Source organism: Ammodytes marinus, assembly GCF_949987685.1.
Source record: "Ammodytes marinus genome assembly, chromosome: 1".
NCBI classification, from domain to species: domain Eukaryota; kingdom Metazoa; phylum Chordata; class Actinopteri; order Uranoscopiformes; family Ammodytidae; genus Ammodytes; species Ammodytes marinus.
In genome coordinates, this window is record NC_137230.1 from 10,397,093 (window position 1) to 10,420,525 (window position 23,433).

The 23,433-nt window shown below is 40.8% G+C and overlaps 1 protein-coding gene across 1 annotated transcript; it reads right to left on the minus strand.

The window, feature by feature from the left end:
• Window positions 1-8,341: 8,341 nt before the first annotated feature.
• On the minus strand, window positions 8,342-8,932 carry LOC307250894 (4-galactosyl-N-acetylglucosaminide 3-alpha-L-fucosyltransferase 9-like; the record flags this gene model as incomplete). The annotated part of the gene is made up of 1 exon (XM_080028162.1): window positions 8,342-8,932. The coding sequence occupies one exon, from the start codon at window positions 8,930-8,932 to the stop codon at window positions 8,342-8,344; it is 591 nt and encodes a 196-aa protein (XP_079884288.1).
• Between the last annotated feature and the right edge of the window lie 14,501 nt (window positions 8,933-23,433).

Consider the following 23,433-nt stretch of genomic DNA (forward strand, 5'->3'; position numbering starts at 1 on the left):
CTCATTAGAATACAATAGCCAAGTCAAATCTTTCCTTGCAAGTACATAACAAACATGTGTGTGGTTTTCTATGACCTGAAGTCTATGTTCATTTATTTCCACTTCACTGTTATACAGCACCACTCAGCACCACCATTACCTCTAACATAGACCACATAATGTTTGTATGTCTGCCGACTTAGCTTGTCATTTCTAACTCTAAATGTACTCTGCTTGAACTTGTGTGTCGTCACATGTGGGATCTTTATGCAAAGACGTTAGATACACATATCGCTTGGCGTCAATGTTACTGTCTACAGAGCTACACGCCCTTAACAGTTTGCACTTCTTTATTTGCATCTGAGTCCAAAAACAAAAAATGTGTTGCCGCAAAGCATTTCTTCCACCCACATCTACGTGAGGGTTAATTTCCATCTTAATCGGAGATATCTTCTGTTGAGGAGGCAGGTGTGTTTCTGTGTACACCTGAATAAACACCCTCTGCACAATGTTTGCAGTGCGGTGTTTCCTCAGAAACGTTTTGGCAACGTTAACGGCTTGTGACCTTTGGGTGATACTTATGCTCAACCACCATAACAGCTAATACTATCTCATTAGAATACAATAGCCAAGTCAAATGTAGCTTATAAAGCTGTGTCAGGAAGATTTACCCAAAAGCCACAGTGCCTGCATAAAGCAGTAAAGGAGAGTTCTCGTTACGTTTTCTTTTTTTCAATAAAGGACCACACTCTGCACATTTTACATAGCAGGATAAGTGACTTAACTACAGCATGATTGACTTCCTGTTCTTAAAATGATTAAAGGTGACTATCAGCGTAAAGGAAGAAAAGGAAAGCTTCCGTGACTTATGGCACTTTTCAGGTTCCATTCTTGAACCCAGTGGTCAAGCAGCCTCCCACTAACAGCCATTGACATCTCATTGTGTGCTGTGTGTGCTGCATTAATTGAGTAAAAGGGATAAAAGCAAAGAGAGGTAGAGGAAAAAATTGCTAATTTTGGAGCAGATAGTCTCTTCACTATAGTGTGCACGCAGCTGCAGCTCGTGCAGTGGTCATATAATAACATTAGGAAGAATGGGGAAGAAAAAAGCTCCTCAGGAGCAATGCTAGTGGTGAAAAGTTGAAGCTCATGTGTCCATTAGTGCCTATACAGAACATCATAAGGATTCAGCAGCTGCAGGGAATTGAACAAAATACTTATTCTTTGAGTTACCAGTGGGCTTAAAGGAAACAACGCAGAGTTCTGACACATGTATTTCTCCATGGAAAAGTTTGGCAGTCATTCTTGACAGGGAGAAATGAATAAAAGAAACATGACGAAAAGCTCATCTCAGTATTTGGGAGCAAAAAGAGCTTTTCTCTCAACCTAGAGAGGCACCCTATGAAGATTGCATCAATCATATTACTTTCTGGTCTCAGATTACTTTGATATATGCAGTGCAGCCAATCATATTACTCCCAGACACACAGGACCATTGAGTGTTCTGTGCTTTCACCAGCTCAGCACTTTACACCTTTGTGGAGAGTTATGATTCCATATGATATTGTCAAGGTCAGGTTGTTGGTACCTTACCCCTTTGCCCTTTGATTGGATGTTTTAAATCGTGTCTCGCCTGGCTCTCGGCCCACTATCAACTCACCCTTGGGAGTGCCACTCCAGAGGAGATCTCCCCAAGCAGTTAAAAGCAAGTGCTAGTGGGGAGCCTATAGTGAGAATATGCTTTTAGTGCAGAATAAATCAATCTTCAGGAGAGGCCTTAAATCAGGAATGACAATGTTGTCCCATTTTGCTTGGCTCCACTCATGTGGCATTAGTTTAACCCATTGATGACTATGGCAATCTAGGATGCATGTCCTTAATGCCTGAGGGTTTTCTGAAAAAATTGTACGAATTGTCAAGTCTACCAAAACCTTAATATCTAAGCCTGTGTAGCACATAGAAACATGAAATAAAAAACATTTAAAAGTTAAGGTTCACAGGTTTTATTTAAACATGCTCCCTTAGCGCTTACAAACCAACAAATATTTCTAAAAATCGTCAAAATTAGATGAATTAGAAAATTATTAAATATTGTTAATAAATAGATGCAATGTGTTGTGTGATTTTCGTCAGTAGTCTATAGTAGACCTTGATTCTGCGCACCAAACGCCACTAACTGTTCCGTCGCCGACATAGCCGGCGTATTTTTTTTATTATTTTGTTTTATTTTTTTATTTTTTATTATTTTGATTGACGTGATTTTCGGCAAACCACACAACTTTTGGGTGGTCACGTGGTCTTAAAAAAATCAACAAAACCCACCTCATGTGTATTTGAACCAATGACGGTGCATTTTATGCTGGGAATGCCATGAAAATTAGATAAAGTAATAATGCTGCGCGATGCAGCATCAGGCAGGAGAGCCAATGTGGCATCGCGCAGCAGCCGTCATCAATGGGTTAAGCTCAACTTCATCTCTGAAAACAGAAACAGACATTGCTTTGGCCAAGGTGTTTTTATTCCCTGTAATTTCTGAAGATCAATAGATGCAGTCATTGACCCACAAAGCTCAGAGGTTAGGCTCTATTTATAGTCACTGGTGTGTTCACTCTGTAGTACTTACACTCACTACCATCGAACCTTCAGTTGTTCCACAAATTCAAGTTTGTTGGAGAAGTAGGTGGTGGAGTAAGGACTCGCTAAGATAGCGTTGCCAGGTTTGGCATTAGTGGTGTTGATGGTGGTGGGAGAAGTGTACAATTTGACTACTAGTGAAGTGAGGAAATGAGGTCAGCGACGCTTCCACTTTGAACGCTTCCGAGAATTTGTTTATGAGTCAGAGTTGTGAGTAAATTCAAAGTGAAAAGGGGTTTCACTGAGTGCAGTGCAAAATCCCAAACTGTAATATTAAACCGATATGGTGCGGAAGAGCAACTAATCAATTAAAAGCAAAATAAATTGGATGGCAGGCAAGGACGGGATGGACAGCTGATGACATATTTATCAAGGCACAATCACCACTGAGGAATATTCCAGCTCTGCAGTCAATGATTGACGGATGGAGAGCGCTGCCTCTTTAACAGCGTCCCTGGGCGACAGGTTCTTGAGGAAATGGGAATATGCCGTACATTTGAGCAATTTTGGGGTAGAATACTGGTGTTTTAAAGCTGGAAAGCATTTCATGCAATAAAGAATTCATCTTTTACCTGAAATAATGAAATGCAGGAGGTTGAATTATGCGTCTAATCCCAACGCATGCATTTCTAACGAAGTCAGGATTTAAAAATGCAAAGTAAAGCTAATTAATCCGACATGATGACTCTGAAAATGCATACATACGGTATGTCATATTAATTGGCACAGAAGCCACACACAGAAAGAAAATTAGGTGATACAAAGTGAGAAGTAACATTTCTTGGTTTGCAGCTTAGTCCACTCTGTTATACTGTCAGTTTCCTCACTCACCAACCGTTGAAGCTTCCCGGATTGTGCTCCCTGTCTAAGATACCTTAGCAAGGAGAAGGACAGCCATTGCAAGATGTGTTATTTTTCATTTCTGGCCACTGTGTACGTTTCAAATGAATCACACAAATATTTATTTAAAGAGCTGAATTACTCTAACAGAGATTGTTGTTCATCAGGTCTTCAAGGGCATCCTGGCTTATAATATAGCTTGTCATTTTCTCCAACTGACTGAAGCACGGCTAAATTGTCCTGAATTATTCAGGTGGTTGGTAAATAAAACAGCAGGCTGGGTTGCGTTTGACTGGATGGAACAGACTGAAATAACTGTTCGGTCTCCAGGTGAGGAGTCGGCACCTATTTGAAGCAGGCATGCAAGAGAGAGAAATGCACATTATTTATGCTTGGAAACACTGGGCCTTGGTCCAAAGGCAGGAATATACTGTAGGAGAGGCAGAGCAGTTGGCTGCCCACAGTTGAGCCTAGAGTGGAAAACAAACAGTACTGGTGAACAGAAGGTTGCACCTTGGAGGAGGGGAAGGCTTTGCGGGGTGGACAGTACAGCATCGGAGAAAATATAACCTGCGGTGACTTTTGAGGACCTGGGGCTGTCTATTCTGATTATTATCTGAAACATAATATAAATATGTTACATATACTCCATTTTTAAACCACTGATATCTATTCATAGATCAAGGGCCATGCACCTGGCATTGGACTTATATCACAGTAGCTTGAGAACCAGTTAACCTATCATTAACATTTATCATTTTGGCAAATTATTAAAAAAAAGTCCTCATGATTATTGTGTAAAAATATTGAGAGGCAACCTATTAAATTCCCATTCAGATTTCATTTTTTAATCACGTTTCAGACTGTTATGCTTTCTCACTATACAAAAAAAACTGTAGAAGACACTTGAGCAGAAACAGATCCAGGACGACCTGAGGGAGACTCAGATGTGTCTCATGCGTTTATTCTTGTACTTTCCTGTCGGCTCTGAATACATCTTTTATCAACCCGAAAATGTTGGTCCATTTATGCTCTCCAATTCAGACAGAGCAATTGACATGGTGGTCCATTCTACCCTCAGTTTGTATAAATGTACAGATCAGACTAGATATATTTGGTTGTGTACTGATGTGCCTTGCCAGGTTGTACAAGAACGATTTAATGATTTTGTTTTGCTCATGTGGTTAATTAGTGAACATACTGTCTACAGTAGATGGACTATATTTTTCTTATGTAGGGTATCCTTGAAAACCATGTATTGCATAATGGTAATGGCCAGTGGTTACTGGGCAGAAGTATGACTTGAGACAAGTGGGCCCAGACAGGATAATAGAGATGGTAATAAAAACTAATGGAGGCTCACTGAGCCATCAGGGTGTATTTCCCATGCACAGCATGATACGATGATTGCTGGGGCACGGTTTGCCTTGTCATGACAGGTCTCTTATAAGGAAATCACTGAGAGGAAGGGGCATTGGAGTGGACTGTTTCCTGCAGTGGATAATTGCAAACAGACAGCAGAACCATTTCACTGGGAGATGCCTCTTTGAAAAGCATGTGTTACACGGAAAACTATAAGTGATTATGTTATATATGAGTGCTTGTACCCAACTGCTTTGAATTTGTGATGTAAATTCTTCTTTCATGCTTATATTGATGAAATTCTTACTTTTTTGCAAAGGTATATGTTAGAAAAAAAACCCATCTCCACACAGTCTAAAAGACAGCAATGAAAGTGACGGGGACAAAATCATACCCATCCCATCAAATCCCCTTTGAGTCAATCAGTTAATCAGACAGGATCCTGAAGCACCTGTCAATTATATTCTACAATGAGTATGAACTCTTTCCGTTGGGCAGACGCTATAGAGCCAGTAGGTGAAAAAAAAGGGGGCCGCCTTAAAGCTTGGGTATATGATTTCTGATTGGTTAAATTGAACATGAGCGGTACACTTTGACCAATCAGAGCGAGGCTCCGATTCTAAAGAAAAGATTCTCTGTTCTTATTGGCTGTTGGGACTGTCCATTCACTTTGGCACCGACGTTGTTGGTGTAGAGCGTGTCAGGGAGTAGAGGGACCATAGGGGATGGACCAAAGAGAACAAGTGGAGCGGTTGAGGTATTTGGATTCCAATCTCTATCCCAACTGCTATTTTCTCCCCAAATCCTCCACCCCAGCTTTAAGCTTTCCTTTATTCACAAATATATAGCACTTAGGAAACAACCAGTCCAGTGCTAATCAATTTTAAAATGCTGGATATAAATGCATGTTTAACTTCTTTATCATAGGGCATGTGCAATCTCCCTCATCATCTGCAATTTATCTTAACTTCATTTTATCTAGAGCAATTTCGTTTTTATCATGGGTGATATACTTTTAATTAAATTTACCATGTGAATTATTTTATCAAGTGCATCTTTTGTCAGCACTTTCTTTCGGGACAATAACAGTTTATCTCCTTATCTTATCTTCTCATCTTAAAATATATTAGTCCTAATAATACAGGTGACAGTTACAAATGTTTGTTTTATTTTCAAAATAATGATTTAGTTGGGATGAATTTTCTGGGATATTAAAAGTATATTTACTATACCAATCTTAGTAATCCATTAAGCAGAATGTTTGCATTACAGTTTTTTTTTTATCGCTAAACCACAGTGGGCACAACTGGAGCGACATGTGCAAAACTCTAACAACACTATGCACAGCAGCAGTTCATGTGGACCAAACTCTAGCTCGTTTTTCATTGCTTAAACACAGAATAATGTTCAGTTGAGTCCAATAGTGGTTATCCCAGAGGTTAGGCCAGGGGTACATCCAACACCACCTGACTGATACGTATTTATTAGGACTTTGGAGGTCTGAGTAAGGAAACACTGAGCATGTTTACATGCACAGCAATATCCTGATATTAACCTGTATAATTTCACATTCCGAATAAGACATTGCCATGTTAACAGCAGTTTCTGCTCACCTTAATCAGAATAAAGTCAGTCGGAGTAAGCCATAATCGTATTAAGACATGACAAATTTGATTGTAAAGGAATATACACTCAACAAAAATATAAACGCAACACTTTTGTTTTTGCTCCCATTTTTCATGAGATGGACTTAAAGATCTAAAATTCATTCCAGATACACAATTGTACCATTTCTCTCAAACATTGTTCACAAATCTGTCTAAATGTGTGATAGTGAGCACTTCTGCTTTGCTGAGATAATCCATCCCACCTCACAGGTGTGCCACATCAAGATGCTGATCTGACATCATGATTAGTGCACAGGTGTGCCTTAGACTGTCCACAATAAAAGGCCACCCTGAAATGTGCAGTTTTGTCTCACAGCAAAATGCCACAGATGCCACAAGCATTGAGGGAGCGTGCAATTGGCATGCTGACAGCAGGAATGTCAACCAGATCTGTTGCTTGTGCATTGAATGTTCATTTCTCCACCATAAGCCGTCTCCAGCAACTTCGCACAGCCATTGAAGAGGAGTGGACCAACATTCCACAGGCCACAATTGACAATCTGATAAACTCTATGCGAAGAAGATGTGTTGCACTGCATGAGGCAAATGGTGGTCACACCAGATACTGACTGGTTCTGAGTCCCCAGACCCCCAATAAAGCAAAACAATGCACATTTCAGAGTGGCCTTTTATTGTGGACAGTCTAAGGCACACCTGTGCACTAATCATGATGTCAGATCAACATCTTGATGTGGCACACCTGTGAGGTGGGATGGATTATCTCAGCAAAGCAGAAGTGCTCACTATCACACATTTAGACAGATTTGTGAACAATGTTTGAGAGAAATGGTACAATTGTGTATCTGGAATGAATTTTAGATCTTTAATTCCATCTCATGAAAAATGGGAGCAAAAACAAAAGTGTTGCGTTTATATTTTTGTTGAGTGTATGAATTGGTTGAATATGCTGTGTAATCTGAACGCACACCTGGCTCCATACTACACAAACTGCTAGTGAGGAGACCGGTGTGTTTTATTCAGTGTGGATGACATTATAACTGTCAGTTTGCGCCGTCACGTCAGTCAGCCGGAGCGCCTGTTTAGTGAAGTTTATTTTTCTTTCTCTCTCTGTTGTGTGAGCATGCATGTTGCCGCAGTAACCTCCTATCAATCCACGGTTGAAACGTGCTCTCCCTGAGTTTGTTTGCATCGCCCTTATGAGTACGTGCATGGAGTTTCCTGATCTCTATAAATTATAATGTTTGCACGTTATTAAACGGCCGCGATTCGCCGGTTGCAACAGCTGTTTAGCGTGTCATCACGAGCCGAATATTGCTATTGTTCTTTTCCTGGGATCTGTATGCTGCTGTGCATGTTGAAGAAGGAAATAAACATAGGATAAATCCTTACTCCTCCTCTCATCGTCTCATGCTTCATAGTCTGACGTTTTTGGGCCTTAAGTGGTGTTTTAGCCGACACCCCTGAAGTGAATCCAGTGATATAGCAGATCAGCACGGGACATTCAGCAGTTTCCTCTACTACTTTTGTTGAGAACAAAATACTTGAAGTGCAGGATAAACCTCTTTCTGTCTGTTGATGTGCAATAAATATTGAAGGTTATGTAGCCTACAAGTAGGCCTACCTGTCTGTTCTACTCATTTCAACTGACTTGTGAAAACTGCTCAGAAATATCCAAATTTGTTGACATAGCAACTTCTTTTTTTACAGTAGGCTAACGCAAATAGTTACTTTCCCTGGTAACTAGTTACTTCTATTATAAAGTAATTCAGTTTCTAACTCAGTTAATTTTTGGAACAAGTAGTGAGTAACTAACTAATTACTTTGTTAAAGTAACGTTCCCAACACTGCTTATAGAGGTCATGAACTACATGGAAATTCTTGTCTTTTGAAATGTGTTCTCAGGTCAGGCAGAGGGGATGAAGGTGTCTGTCTCCGAGTGTCAGGATATGAGGAGTGGCTGTGTAGAGCTCCCTCCACTCAAAGTAACGCATGTACTCCTCATCCTTCTTGTCCAGGTCGAGCAGAAACTCTGCCAGTGACTTTGCATCAGGGAAATCATTTATGTGAATGAAAGAGTGAGAGGGAAGGAACTGCTCACAGTTTTCTCTTGGTGGACCCAAAACTACGGGGACTGTCCCCACCACAAGGGGCCCATTCACCTTCTCAGTGATGTAGTCTTTGTGGATGGAGTTCTCAAATGAGAGGTAGAACTTACAGCTGGCAAGAGTTGGGTAATATTCATCATAGCCTAAGAGGTGACCTGTAATACCTCCAAAGAGATGGACCTTAACGTGTTTGGACAGATCCTGATAATATTTTTCTCTCACAGTTGTCCCAGAGGCTGCCATTCTGTTTGTGACAATCCAACACACCAGTTTGTCTTTCTTGGGCAGAACAAATTCATCTTTCACTCCTTGGTCCCTGATAGTGAGCTCATGCCTCACCACGATGTCAGCATCTCTCCTGTAGGTTAGAGTTAAGTTGAACATGCTTTCCAGTGGTAACTGCCAGGGAGGGGTCCTGGTTGTTAGCCACTGTCACCCTCAGCCTCCTTTCCAGTATTTTCTCCGGCATTGACGCACAGTGAGTGCATGAATGCGGGTCTTGAGCGTGTTTAATTAGGCTCGTCTTGACACGTTAGCCGTAAAATATAAACGACACCATAACCAGCGACACCGGTAAACAAATACAGTGTAGCCGGAGTAGCAGCTCGCCTTTACGCGGACACTGCCCGGAGAATACAGTGTAGCAAACGGATAACTTCTTACGAAGTACTTACTCAGCCGATCCAGGTTAAAAGCCTGTAACCGCGTTCGGTGACGGAATCCTTGACGGCACGTCAGTGAACTGTTAAGCAGCTAAAGCTAGCCTAGATGAGCTGAGGGAGCTTGAGTAGCTTTCTCACGGGAAGAAAGCGAAAATTATGTGATGGTCGACTGTATAAGTGCAGGGGGCGGGGCCCCATGGCACAGTCCGACCTGTCTGTCGAGGACAGACGTGGTGTAATTGGAGCTTCCGTAGTAGCTCACGCTGAGGCGATTCCCATAGTGAAACACCGAACAAAGTTAGAAAAAGAACAGAGATGATGAGTCAAATGAAAAACAACTATGAAAGAAATGACATCTAACTTCCAAGATGAGACCCAAGATGGGTGTGACAGAAAACATCTTGACACACTCTTTCCTCCAACACAGTGCATATTGCCGTGGGATGACTTTCTAGAAATGAAAGAAGGACTGACAGCAAATATCCCTGTGTTCATTACTTACAAAGTTTTGCTAACCACACACGCTACGTGAACTAATACATTTATAAATGTTTTCTCAAATTGTTCAGTGTACTGACTTTGCTCTTGTTCACAGAGGACAATTATAATGGACTAATTAAATCAATTATCTCCAACTTTGCATCATGTAAAAATTTTACATTTGCTTGGGATTACAAAATCATCAACATGCCAGTTCTCAAACACAACTTTTTAAAATGTGTCACTTCCAAGGTATTTTTGGACTTAGATCAAATTTGGCTAATCATACCAGAGAGATATTGTCATCCATTGCCAAACTGGAGGTGGCTTGTGTTGTTTCTATAACCAGCGATTTAACATCTCAGGAATTACTAGCATTCCTTTTTTCCTCACGTGGGGACTACAAACTAGGATATCTCAATAAATAACACAACAGAACACTAAACAGCTCTGGGCACTGACTTGGCCAATAAGGTGCTTGGTAATGCAGGCTGCATACCACTCAACTCACATCCCAGATGCTTTACAACACTACTGTCAGTCCATTAGTAGGAGACAGCAGCATGTTCAGGGATTAGGCTGGGTAATGGCGAGTGACTTCCTCTGGAGGCTACGGATGGTTTGTAGGGGTGGTGTCTGTGGAGGAAGCTGAAAAACCCTATTCCAGTATTTGCTGCATATTTTTAATGAAGACTGGCCCAGACGAGTGTGTACATGCATGTTCCCATGTGAAGACTAGAGCAGTATTCTCTCTCTCTTCCCCCATGTGAATGTGGAAGAAAGGATTAGAGTGAGAGATTGTGATTCAATTCCTGACTTTTGGCACAGCCACTCTAGATTCTCCTGGGGCGCTGCAAAGCCTGTATTATACTTGGGATGCTCACAGAACCCAGCTGCTAATGAAATAAAAGCTCCTCTGAGCTTATACTCACTCCATATTTCAGTAGAAGTTGTTGGCACGCAGGACTGAGGACTTAAATACTTCTACCTAACAACTTTGGTTTGAAAGCTTACAAGGGGTTCCCTTAAAAAATGTATGTAAGTAATTTAACGTTTTCTTTTTTTTTAAGAACCCTAACCCTTGGAAAACTTCAATCAATCACAAAGTGACCAACCAATGACATCTGATCATAAATGTAACCGTGTCTTTACCTGATCAAACAATCCAAAATGGGTGTATTATGGCATTTTTCCACTGGCACTTTTGGCCGCGCCGACCCAAACGGCGGCGCATCATTTTTAAATTATGTTTTTATTAAGCTAACAGACAGTTGAGCTGGTTGATGATAGACTACACTATCTGGTCAAAAACATTCACACACATAAGCCCCAGCGAGCGTTGCATCATCAGTTGAATGCACAGATGAGTAGCCCTGCTGTTATGGAAAAGGAAACCCCATCTGCGCTGGGCTGACATTTCTTGCCATATGCCAAGACAAACATCATAAAATATAACCGTTCCACACTTTGTACAACCCATTAAATCATTATTGACATCAGCAATAGAATAATAGCATGATAACATATCATCTATAGATGTATGAACAGGACACAAGAATCAAAGATGACGCCCAAACTTGAATAAAATAGAACAAAATATTGTTTTGCTGCTAGATTCTGAATGTTAGATTGTGGGCTTACTTCCACTATGATTCCCATGGTACATGTGCGATAGTATTTATTCTGCTGGCATGCACCTTCCTGGCTTGCCTGTAGACACGGTCGAGAGGCAACTGGGACAAATTGGCAGGAAGGTTGAGTGGCGATGCTCTATCCAGCTGTCTTAATAAATCCATGATATCATTAGGGAGATTCAGGAAGCAGTCAGTCAGGTTGGGCTGCGGGTGTATGACTAGGGATTTCAATTTAGCCAACCAATACCCTAGCTCCGACAGGAGAGACAAGACAAACTTTTAACCCTCTATGGCAGCAATAATGCATCATACATTGGTGGTGTTCCTATACTAGTGTGACGTTTTGAACATCTGAGACAACATGCAATGACCATGAACACGTGCCAAATACATTCACAACTTAAATGCCAATACATGTTAATAGTTGGAGGCTGGGGAAATGAAGAGGAATAAATTCCAGACAGAGGTGATGCAGCATAGAGGGTGTATGGAACACATGACTATACAATGACTTCTGTAACTACATGGACTTCTGCAAAGCTCCATTCCACAAAAAGAATAAAGTCTGTCCATCATCTTCAAAAATTAGTGGAGATCAAATGTTTCCTTATTACCTTTTCAAAGGCAAACATGTTCAGTTCAAAATGTGTTACAAGTAAAGCACTTCATTGATACATTAGGAAATCAAACAAGGTTATGAAGTGGATTAAAAGGTAGGCCGATAGGGGCCTTTAACCCACTACATTTACCAAAAGTAGAAGACGTCCAAGAGAGACTCGGAGGATAGTTGTTGTTGACAGAAGGTTCTTTATTGTGTGCGTGTGTGTGGGTGACAGTTTGGGTGTGGTGGGTGTCTGATGCCAATGCAATATCCTATTTGTAGATAGATGTTCCTTTTATAAATAAGCACTACTGCTGCTGCTGGTGCAGGAATCAAAGGACAAATCTTGTACAGAGTCTGTGTGTTTACTTAGAAATATGCCCTATGTTGAAATAATCCTACAGTTATTCACAACATATATATGGAAGATGTTTGGGGAGGGTGAAAGACAAGCATTTTTTTTACTCTAAGTTAACTTGGTCAGACTTTACTAATATAATTGAGGAAAATGGTCAGAGTGTGTTAGGTCAAGAGGTGCTTAAGCAGAATAGTATGCTTCACCAAATAAATATGTTAGCATCAAGGTGGCTGGTTTCTTGATTACGGTTGTTTGATTCGTCAACATGCCTCAAACAATGTGTTGTAGAAGCCTAATGAAAGTTCAATCACAAGCTGTGGGACTGTTCAGGGGACCATTGAAATCAACATCCATTCCAGCAGCCCTGCAGGTTTTGGCAGGAGAAATGCCACAAGAGGTCAGAGGGAAACAACGTGTGACTAATTGGTGTGCCAACATCAAAAGGCATGGAAAACATCATGGCTGTAAACTTGTACTAAAGGCGTTCTGGGTATAAGGAAGCCAGCAGAAAGCAAGTTCCGTCTAGGTTGCTGTCAGTCCTTCTTTCATTTCTAGAAAGTCATCCCACAGCAATATGCATTGTGTTGGAGGAAAGAGTGTGTCAAGATGTTTTCTGTCACACCCATAAAGTGTTTACAAAAGATTGACATTGGTCACCCAATGACGGCTCAAATTCCCCTTGCAGACCGTCTCATCTCGGATGTTAGAAGTCATTCCTTTCATAGTTGTTTTTCATTTGACTCATCATCTCTGTTATGTTGTGTTTATTGTTTGAAATCAATCACACCCATCATCTGGTTTGGACATCGGATCAGAAAAATACCTGACAACCAGAAATAGACCTGGTTAAGAACCAACATTTCACCGCACCCTTAACCACAAGCCCTTCCCTTGGCTGGGAAAAGCATGCACGCATTGAACTCTTGCAACTGTTATTTATAGCTATACTCCTCTCACATGAGATTAAAGTGCAAATATAATTATTTTCCCACCTTGTGGATATAAAAAAAATATCCTCATATTATTGCCATGACATTATTATTCAGGGGTGTCACTTAATGCACTGCATCTTCATTTGCTGTCTCTGAGTGTTGGTGCAGGGAGCAGTGTGAGGAAGAGATAAAAAAATGAATCCTGCAGAGGATATTAAATTATAAGGATATTAAAACAGCTCTTCAGGGGGGTATGAGGTACTGTCTATGATCCAGTAGTTAATAAAGTATTGCTTTGGATATTCATAATAAAAATGGCATGATCTTTTACAGCTGCTTTCTTTCATTTTGAGAATGATTTATTGGTTCTGGGTACACTGCAGCTCAATGAAATGAAACTGAGCTTGTTTTCTTTATCCAGCTACCCAATTAACAGACAAAGAATAGCTGTCTTTTCAACGTGAGAAAGCTTGGCGATATTAATCCCACTGCACAGTGTGTTTCTTTTTATATACTGCGTGTCTACATGACATCACAACATTCAAAACCTTTTCAGTTTGACATAAGATGGTCAAAATAAAATAATTTACATGTTAAAAAATTACCAAAGAAAATATTTGAAATGTCCAAAATATTGCTTGTACTTGAGTTGTGTCACTGTGTATGCAACTCCTGGTAAACCTGAATAACTTGAATGTATTTATTTGTACTTATTTGTACATTTAGGCTAACCTGCAACCTTTGAAGGTTTCTCTCCAATTTTGTTTTGCCTCTATAAACTCCTGTTTATGTCCCAATGAATTGCAGTTGTACAGCTGTAGGAAATCTCACACAAACGGGGTCAATATATTTTCTAAGACTGAGAATCATCAGACTCTCGTTTTATTTTTCAAGCAGGATGGCATCCATCGATTGGTCAGTAATGCGCAGGTGGGCCTGTGCCCGACAGACGACAACAAAGAAGTTCCATCAAAATAAACCCACTCAATGCCCTTCTTTGCAAACTGTTCCTTTTACTTTTATTTGCTCATCACTTCTTAAACGGAATAGCATATTATGTGAAGACAGTGCAGACTGCAGTAATTTGTAATCCGGATTGCCAGTATTGATTGTGGTTGTCTTTTAAAAAAACAAACTAGGGTGTCCATGTGAACATGGAAACTGTGTTCAACTTGCTGTTTATAAATCCCTTCCTAATAGGCTTTCTATTAAAGTGATGTATGCACTTGATTTGTCTTATTTGGATTTCTGATAAAGCCTCATACAAGCTTCAGATACGTTTTGGAATACATTTCTTTAAAAAAGGACTGTTGATGTTGTCTCCTATCACGGCCCAGTATAAAAACAAGTTTATTCTGGTTATGGCATCAATACCTGTGAGGCAACACAAAGATAAATGAATGATTCTTGCTAGCTTTGGAAAATAGCCTATTCTTTAAGATCCCATAATATACTATGTTTCGGGTTCAGATTTTTATTTTGTGACTCTACTAGAAACTGTTTTTGTGGTGTAGTGTCCAAAAATGCCTTTTTATTTCTCACACTGGCATTGTTTATAGCCTCGCAGCGAAGATGTTCTGTTTAGAGCCTAAACCGAACTCTCTTTAAGCCTGGAACCTCATTAGCCTCTGATACTCGCTACACTGCATGGACCTATTAGATATACTGTGAAGTGAGAAGAGCGGACTGCAGTGCGAGAGCGCCAGGTTTGAGTAGGCAGGGGAGGGCGGGGCAGGGACGGGCCTTAGCTTGTAGCAGCATTTCCAAACATGGAAAATCTGTGTTGTTCGATACAAAAGGCACCATAGTTTTGAGCGCTGTACACAGCCACCCCAGACGGTAAGCAGAGAATAAGTTTAAATCCATGTAAATTGTAAATCATGATTTGACACTTTGGTATCGTCTAACATGACTATAAAACATTATAACAACATTGTTAGGTCAGAAAAGATTAAAAAGCATGATAGGTGTTCTTAAAGGTGTAGTGTTGTGACAACAATACCTTTTCAAACTTATGCACATTGGGTATGGCACATTTGACAGTGATCTGTCTACACCAAAATGGAGCTACATGTGTAATCCTATGCCCACAGAGCAGCAACTAAACCCCTATCAAGAATCTGAGACATGATGCATCTTTAATTACATGTTGAAAAAAACACAAGCCAGTTATTGGTTGTAAGCATAAGCCTCTCTTTAAATTTTGCAGTGTATATATATATATATATATACATACTGCATATATATATATATATATATATACATATTTTGCAGTATATATATATAATTGAGAGCTCAATTGAGGAGTGACCCTCATTTGCAATGATGGTGAGTCAAACAAATGCAAATATTTATATGGGCTACTGTACATATACTGTATATATAGTGATCTGTGTAGCAGCATTACCATACATGGACAATCCGTGTTATTCAACCCGAACGGCACCCTTGTTATATAATATATACTGTATATATTGGGTTAGCTATTAACCATGTTCACCTGACGTAAGTATTCAAATTACTTTTCTTCGTGTTATCGTGTGTGTGTGTGTGTGTTGGTGGTACACTGACCTTTGTCTGATGGATTGTTTTTTCTCAGATGAAGACATGAAGGAGGGTGGGGGTTGTGTGGGGGATGGGTTTGCCCTGTAGAAATCAGGAAGGGGGTTCTTGGAGTACCTAGAGATGAGCTTCTGCTCTGCCATGTAATTATGTACACCTCTTTCTCCTCCCTCCATTTGCCTGTTCTCTCCCCCTTTTTCATCTTTCATTCTACAGCCGCTCCCAGCCGAGCCACACGTGGTGGCAATGTCTGTTGTAACACTGCTCTGACTGTATACACACACAGCTGAGAAACTGGGGGGGGGGGGGGTTGCACAATAACACAGGCTTTACCTCTTGGGCAGCACAGCCACACTCGCAGGCATATGCCAACAAGTAAAGCACAGACAAATACACACACAAAAATGTGTATGAGAGTGCTCTTGCACACGTTGCATAAACATGGGTACACAACTAATAATAAATACGTGTAAGCAAAGACATGCACACAGAGGGGTATACTACAAAGCGAGATTAAGGGCTGAGCGAGGTCTGTCGAGTCTAAAGCCAGAGTTTTCAGTATCACGAAAGGTGGCTCTCTTTCTACCTGGCTAGATCACCGTGGTAACAGAGGCTGCACGGCTAACCTGCCCAGACCAGTTTTTGTTCCAGAGTTTGAGCTTAAAAGCACTTTGAGTGGCCTTGTGTTTGAATTGTGCTATATAAATAAACTTGCCTTGCCTTGCCTTAAATTCAGCTCTTGGAGCTCTGCACTTTAAGGAAACTACACCTTTTGAAATCCCGCGGACCTGACTATATTGTCTGAGCGATACTTCTCACTGAGTAAACGAGAAAGTTAATGAACGAAACGAAGCCGTGACATAAGGCTTACTTTAGAGTGAACTGTAAAATCGCGCTGCGGCTTTTTGCCACATGCATAGTTATTGATGCAGAAAATGTAAAATAGCCTAGACCTACTGTATGCAGCGCCACTCTATGCTCTCACCTCAAATGATTTTACCTGCCGATCTACACACACTGGCTCTTAATGAAGCGTTCTATAAAATCACAGGTTGCAACATTATTTCACTGAAGGCTTCTTCCTTTTCATCAGTAGCGATTACAGTTTGGACGTGACAGGTGACAGCCGTCACAGTTCGGACATCGCTGCAGACTCGCAGGTTAAGCTTCTCACAGTAGATTCATATTTGTCCGGAAAATACAGACTACAGGTTTTGTATCTAGGCTATTTATTTTAATGGTATTTATAAGATGCAAATAAAGGGCTATTAGCCTAAATCAAAATCAAAATTGTATTAATTTTGATATGTCCAAAACTAAAGTGATTTTCCACATAGGCTATGCTATTCATTAGGGGACAGTGTCAGACTTAAATCAGATTCTTAAGTGTAGGATTATCAACTAGGCTAAATGGTGTACTGTTTAAATCCGAGTTCAACCTTTTAATTGCTTTATAATGTCACATTACGCACTGCGAGAACAATCTGTAAAATAAATTAATCAATTCAGTAGCCCAATTTTCTGACAACATTCCACTCTCTCCTTATTTGAAGTAAGAGTTTTTTTCGGCTCTCTGTTTTCTGCTGTTCTGTGATCATTCAGACTGACAAACTCTTCCTCTTGAGTGAAGTCAGCGACGCACTTTTTTTTTAACTCAGCTGCTCGCAATCAGTCCGTTTGTGTAAAGTTAGCGGTACAAGATCAGTTCAGTCTGTGCGGAAGCAGAGTCAAATGACGGGTCAAACGCCCCCTTTCATGGGGACGCGCACAGAGCCTGAAGCCGAAACCCTCGTTCAACATAAGAGGTTGATAACTTCCTTCGTGATACCGGTTAGCTCTGAGCGAGGGTATGTGTCATGTTGAACCAGATCAAAAAAAGAGAGCCGGGCTCTGTTGAGTTTTCTTCGTAGTATACCCCTCTGTTTGTACTGGATCCTTTGTAATTTCAGATTTGTTTTCAACTCATAATCCTACCCTTAAACTCCATCCTCTTCACCACAAAGCCGCACCAGACAAAACAGTTCCATCTTGGCCAAGTCAACCAGTTACCACAATGAAGCTCTGGTGACACTAAGGTACCTGCGACAAAATGTTCATGTAAATAAAGTTGCCAAACCAAAATACTGAGTATTTTCAGACAGAAATGTAACCATGTTAAACAAAAAACATAAAATTGTTTGCAGTGTGAGAGTATATTAAGAGGATGACATGTACTGTATTTAATCAGATGGCAATTGAATTCATCAGTGAGCCTGACACTTGGTCAATCTTTTGTAGTTTGCAAGCAGTTTTATCAATGTTTTAAATGTACAATAATTTTCTTATCTATCTTTCAATTTGCCTAATGACAATGATGTTGTTCATAATATGATGAATAGTTTATGGCGCTTTTCCACCGCAAATGTAGCTCGACTCGACTCAACTCGACTCGACTCAACTTGGTTTGGTAGCAGCACGGGTCGTTTTCCACCGCAAATAGTACCTGCTGAACGTGGGCGGGGTCGTCGTAAGGGGCTGAAAGCCTACTCCGGAGCAAAGTAGCAGAGCAGAAATTGCGAGCAGTTGTTGCACTATTAACTGAACCAACCGCCAAAAACACGGATGAAAAATGTTTAAGAAATACCCCCCTTGTATCTGTTTGCTAAAATAAGTAGAAGAATATTGCTACGGGCCATTAAAAGGGATGGTTGTTGTCCCGATGTGTGACTCTGCCACACAGTCAGCTGTAGGGATGCGTCACGTACATCCCTATGCACGTAAACACTGTGTTTAAAGTTGACTGTTTAGTGCTTGTTTCAGGATACGTGTTTTCAAATGCAAGCCGTGTCTCAGCCTGAATATTTTATTGAGGTAATCAGTTCAGTCCGAGGCTTGTAATGTAATCGCTCGCTATCATGTCTGTCCCAGCTGGCTACTATTAGCCTAGCTGCTAGCTGCCCTACATGTCTCCTCTCGTATGATAAGTAACTTCCCCAACAACCAACACTGGCTGAGCTTAGCGAATATATGGAAAATAAATTCACATCTGTGATGCAAATCAAATGAAAGAGAGCCAGAGAAGGCTGCACGCGGCGTAAATACACTCAAAAGTCCCGGAGAGTTGGGGAGAATAAACAACAGAATGAAGCCGGTAGTCTCTGGCCACTGATTGGCCAGACAATAGTCTCTGGCCAATCAGTGGCCGGCCGTCTGCCGACGTCACATTTTAGCATCGGCTCAGCTCGCTTGGAACCTAGAGCGAGGCGATACCAAAAAAGCAGCCGCTACGTGGTACCAGGTACCATGAAATTGCGGTGGAAAAGCCAAAAATGCGAGTTGAGTCGAGTCGAGTCGAGCTGATACCATGCGGTGGAAAAGCGCCATATGATAGCAAGTACTGAAGGGTAAAAGGGGCTCTGTTTTCAATAGCGAGCAGCATTTTTCTATCAAACAATCTACATATGAATCATGAATCTAATCATGTGATTATGCAATTGTCTTGCTTTTTTTAATTTTCAAAAAACATTGCTTGTTCACCAGATCACCAGCACAACCATAATCAAATGCAGCTTTTATTTTTTACTGTTCAATAGCAATGTCTATCCTGAACATAACAGGAAGCATTTTGTTATGAGGATGAATTTTCTGTTCTGGGAACATACAGTCATCAACTCTTTATTTTTCTCTGTGATCTATCTCCTGCTCTCTCTATAAAACACACAGCTCCCCCTGGAATTACCTCACTTCTTACTGTAGGCTGGGTTCATTGTATAAGAAGTAGTCTTTTGTTTAGCTAATGTAGGTAATTTTCTCCCTATGAATGCGTTGTAATTCATCTCCTGCTCACAGGAGGTGGAGATTTATTGTGCGCACTGGGCGTTAACACACCACAGCTAAAAACAGATTCAGTGTTTTTACAGATAACACGTTGGAATAAGATGGAGCATTCAGATTAGCTGTGGTGTCAAATAAATTGCACGCTATTGGTGTAACCCAGGAGTTCTTAAGCACTATCCTCTACATCTGATATGCCATCTAAGCATGGCAGAGACTAAATTATGTGTAGCTTTGCATGGGACCCTCAGCATGCTCCTTTTGATTTCCAATGCAAGCACATTGATTACACATAGCACATACAGTACACGTGCGTACACTTGCTAACACACATGTTTCTCTCTGTCACTAATCAAATGCATTAATCTGTAAACCTAATGCTAATATTTGCTCTCAAAAGTTCCAAAAAAACAAATGGTTGCCTCAGATTGAAAACATTTAGGGTTGTAATTATTTTTAGGGGTATTACAAATCCATGCCTTTAGCTGCATTAATGTTGTGTTAATATTCTAAATGTGATAAAAGGGTTTTGGAAAACAGGATATGACCAACAGTGTTGCTTAGCTTTTTGCTTGTCCAAGATTTTTACTTTGTCGGTGAACCACTGTTTTTCAGGATGGACATTAGGTTTTAAAATATTACACCTGCTGCTTTGTCGTCATTCATACACTGGCTTTTCAGCAGCTTGAATCAGATGGCCAAGGAAGGATTCTATTTAGTTGACTTCTGAGGGCTATTGATTGAGAGGCGCTGAGCCATGTTTTGACTTACTCCTTTAATCAAATGATCAAATTTCCTAAAAAAGACTATTTTCTATGGGCCCTACCGACAGACCTAGGGGACGCTCCTCAACACAGGAATTAATTTGCAAAAGCAAATCCATGCAGTAGATCTCATAATGGGCCCGGACAATCACTGGCCACAAAACTGAAGTACCCATTTGCTCCTAAATACTGTGGCTGAGGTGGCCCCACCACCAACCCTTTTGCCTTTCAGCTTCAACCCAATTAGAGCCTTCTGTGTGGTGGTGAGACATTGACTGCAGCTCTCCCTTATTGATGAGAATGACTATGAATATTTGAAGGCCCTTTCAACTGGGAGGAAATAGGGGAACAGCGGCCTTTGTGGGTGGCATTTATCCTGCTAGAGCACAATATGCTCCTCTACCTAAAAGCCCTTTATAACAGCCGTGTGAATCCTCTTCTGTGGTGAAATGTCAGTATCACCCAAAGGCTCATCAGCCACACCCTCTAAGAGTTGTTATTCATATATCTCCCCTCCTTACTATCTATTTAATATGAATGATTTCTTCCCAAAAAATCTGACAAAGTCGGCCACAGTGGGAGGAGGCGAATGCTCCACTGATTCATCTTGAGCGTGCGCGGGTATTTCTGTGCAAATTACACTGCATCTGTATAAGCTGTGAAGACAGGCAAAGAGAGAAATGGAATGAAAAAGGTGAGCAGAGATGGTGAGGGACGCCCACACAGTTGGGGTTGCTGCCAGGTTAGGATGATCAGACCTCTCACTGGCTCTCTCCACACCAGCTGCTTTGGAGTCCTTCCAGCTCCAGCCGCCTTTAGACAGCTGACCTTTTGCAGCGTTTGAAGTTGCAGGATATGGGATATGGACACTGAAAAGGGTTGTGATCCTCATTTTATGCATCACACTTACTATGTGTATCGCTTATTCTTGTTGTATAGTGATTCAATCGCCATAATGCACACTGTTTTTTGAGATGTGTGTCCTTGCATTATATTTTCTTGATCCAGACGTGCATGTTAGCAATTCACCAAAGGGGTCAGAGCAAAGTGGAAATAAAGGGGGCCTTCTGTATCCTCTGTTGTACTGGTATTGGTTCAGGCTTTCACTCTCTGCCACTTTAACCAGGATGGAAACAAGCAGAAATCTGCAGCCTGCCCTGCCTTCACCCTCACCCTCACCCATGTCACTCCTCCTACACAGCTCCTTCTGGCTGCTTCTATCCAACTCAGAGCTCTAGTGATGGAACACAAGGCCATGATACTGCCGATGTAGGAATTGGATCTCATTTTATTGTTACACTCACTGTAGGAGGCTCAGAACTAGCAGATCAACTAAAATACTCCAATGAAATTCTGTCACTGGAGACATCAGGATGGCTTCAGCCCACACAGCTGTCTCCTAAAAAGATAAAGTGATTCATTTTGTTCAAAACTACCAATATCAAAACCTGTCCATCAACTCTGAGACAGCTTGTGTATATATATAACACCCGTATCTGTCTCACATTTCATCAGTGAAAGCGAGGAGAAAAGAAAAAGAGGCTGATGGTGTGTTCAATGTCTTATGATCATGATCACAGTCCGTCCAACTGCTCCCAAAGGGAAAAAAAATGTCCCCACTTGATCCGAGGCCAAAAGTTACATAGATGACAACTTTCTTTTTAAGACATGCATAGAAATTAGAAAGACACTTGGTAAACACCCAATGAAAGTGAGGAAATGCTCTAATGCTGCATTTTTTAGCATTGAATACAATTGGAACTAAAATCTGACAAAGAGCGTGTCTCCCTGCTGTGCTGTTTGTCACACGCTGCAACATCCGAATTGAGCTCTAGTGTATATGCCAATATAATGAATGATCCCTCCCGGGCTATCATTTGCAATTAAGGTTAATTAGCAGATGTACAGTTCACTTTTAATATTTTCTGGCTGTGAATCATTGGACCTCTGTATGAACACACACTGTAGCTTTGGTAATGACAGTGCCGGTAATTAGCTTATTGTCTCTATTGTGAGGCCAAATGGTTCATGACATTCAGATAGGATCATGTTGGTGCCAATGGGAGGTTTTCCTGGCTTGTTAGGATGGTGCGGTACCTTCCACTGCTGCAGCTATTGCTTTGGGTGGGTTAATAATATGCCTTATCCAGTGACACACTGTCACATACTCACATACCAATAGAATGCACACACTAAGTGTGTGAGGATGCAAACAGGAGTGTTATATTGTCCTATTACTGCACAGATCCTACAGCTTCATACATATCTCATGTAAACCAAAGGTTTATTTATTAGTCACTGCTGCTCCGTCTCCATCATCTGAAAGTTCGTAAATGTCTGTACATGAATGTGCCATTCAGTTATGTACTGTTGGCTTTGTTGGATGCACTGTGTAGACTGAGAATGGTTCAACGGCAAAATAAACTTGTAGATTTGGGATTTGGGGACTCGGAAATTGAGGGCGAGGAAAGCTTATTCGTAAAGCACCCTTGCAAACAGGCAATCCTACGCTACAAATTATTTCACAAAGTAACAAGAGTGTAAGCTGTATTCATTGATTTGTTTTGTTTGTTTGTTTTCCAATATTTTTTTGTTTGTTTTTGTCTTGATTCTTCTAACTCCCGGGGGAAATACCGTATCTGTCTCTTTACCGTTTCAACACTCCACTATGTTGACCAGTCACTTTAGTCTGTTTGTTCAGAGCCTCATGCTCCTGCTGGAAACATTGTTAACTGAAGCATGAGAGAATGAGCCAGAACAGTAAAGTTGCAGGCCATAAAAACACAACAGTTTGTAGATCTCTGTGGGATTATCATTAGGTGAAACCCCTTTCACTTAACTCATAGTAATTTAGACATGTTGATTAGTAGCACTTTTAAACAAGGTATGAACAAGGATAATATTATTCCACCTCTGGCTTTTGGCTGACCCTCTCATTGGACACTCCTGAAAGATTAATGACAGGTATTAAGTCTATAGCCATGTCATACTTCAGCTATTAAAGTTTCTTTGAATGTGAAAATTGGCCATCAGGGAATACCATTATTACATCTGCTCATAATTTGGTTTGTTCATTGCT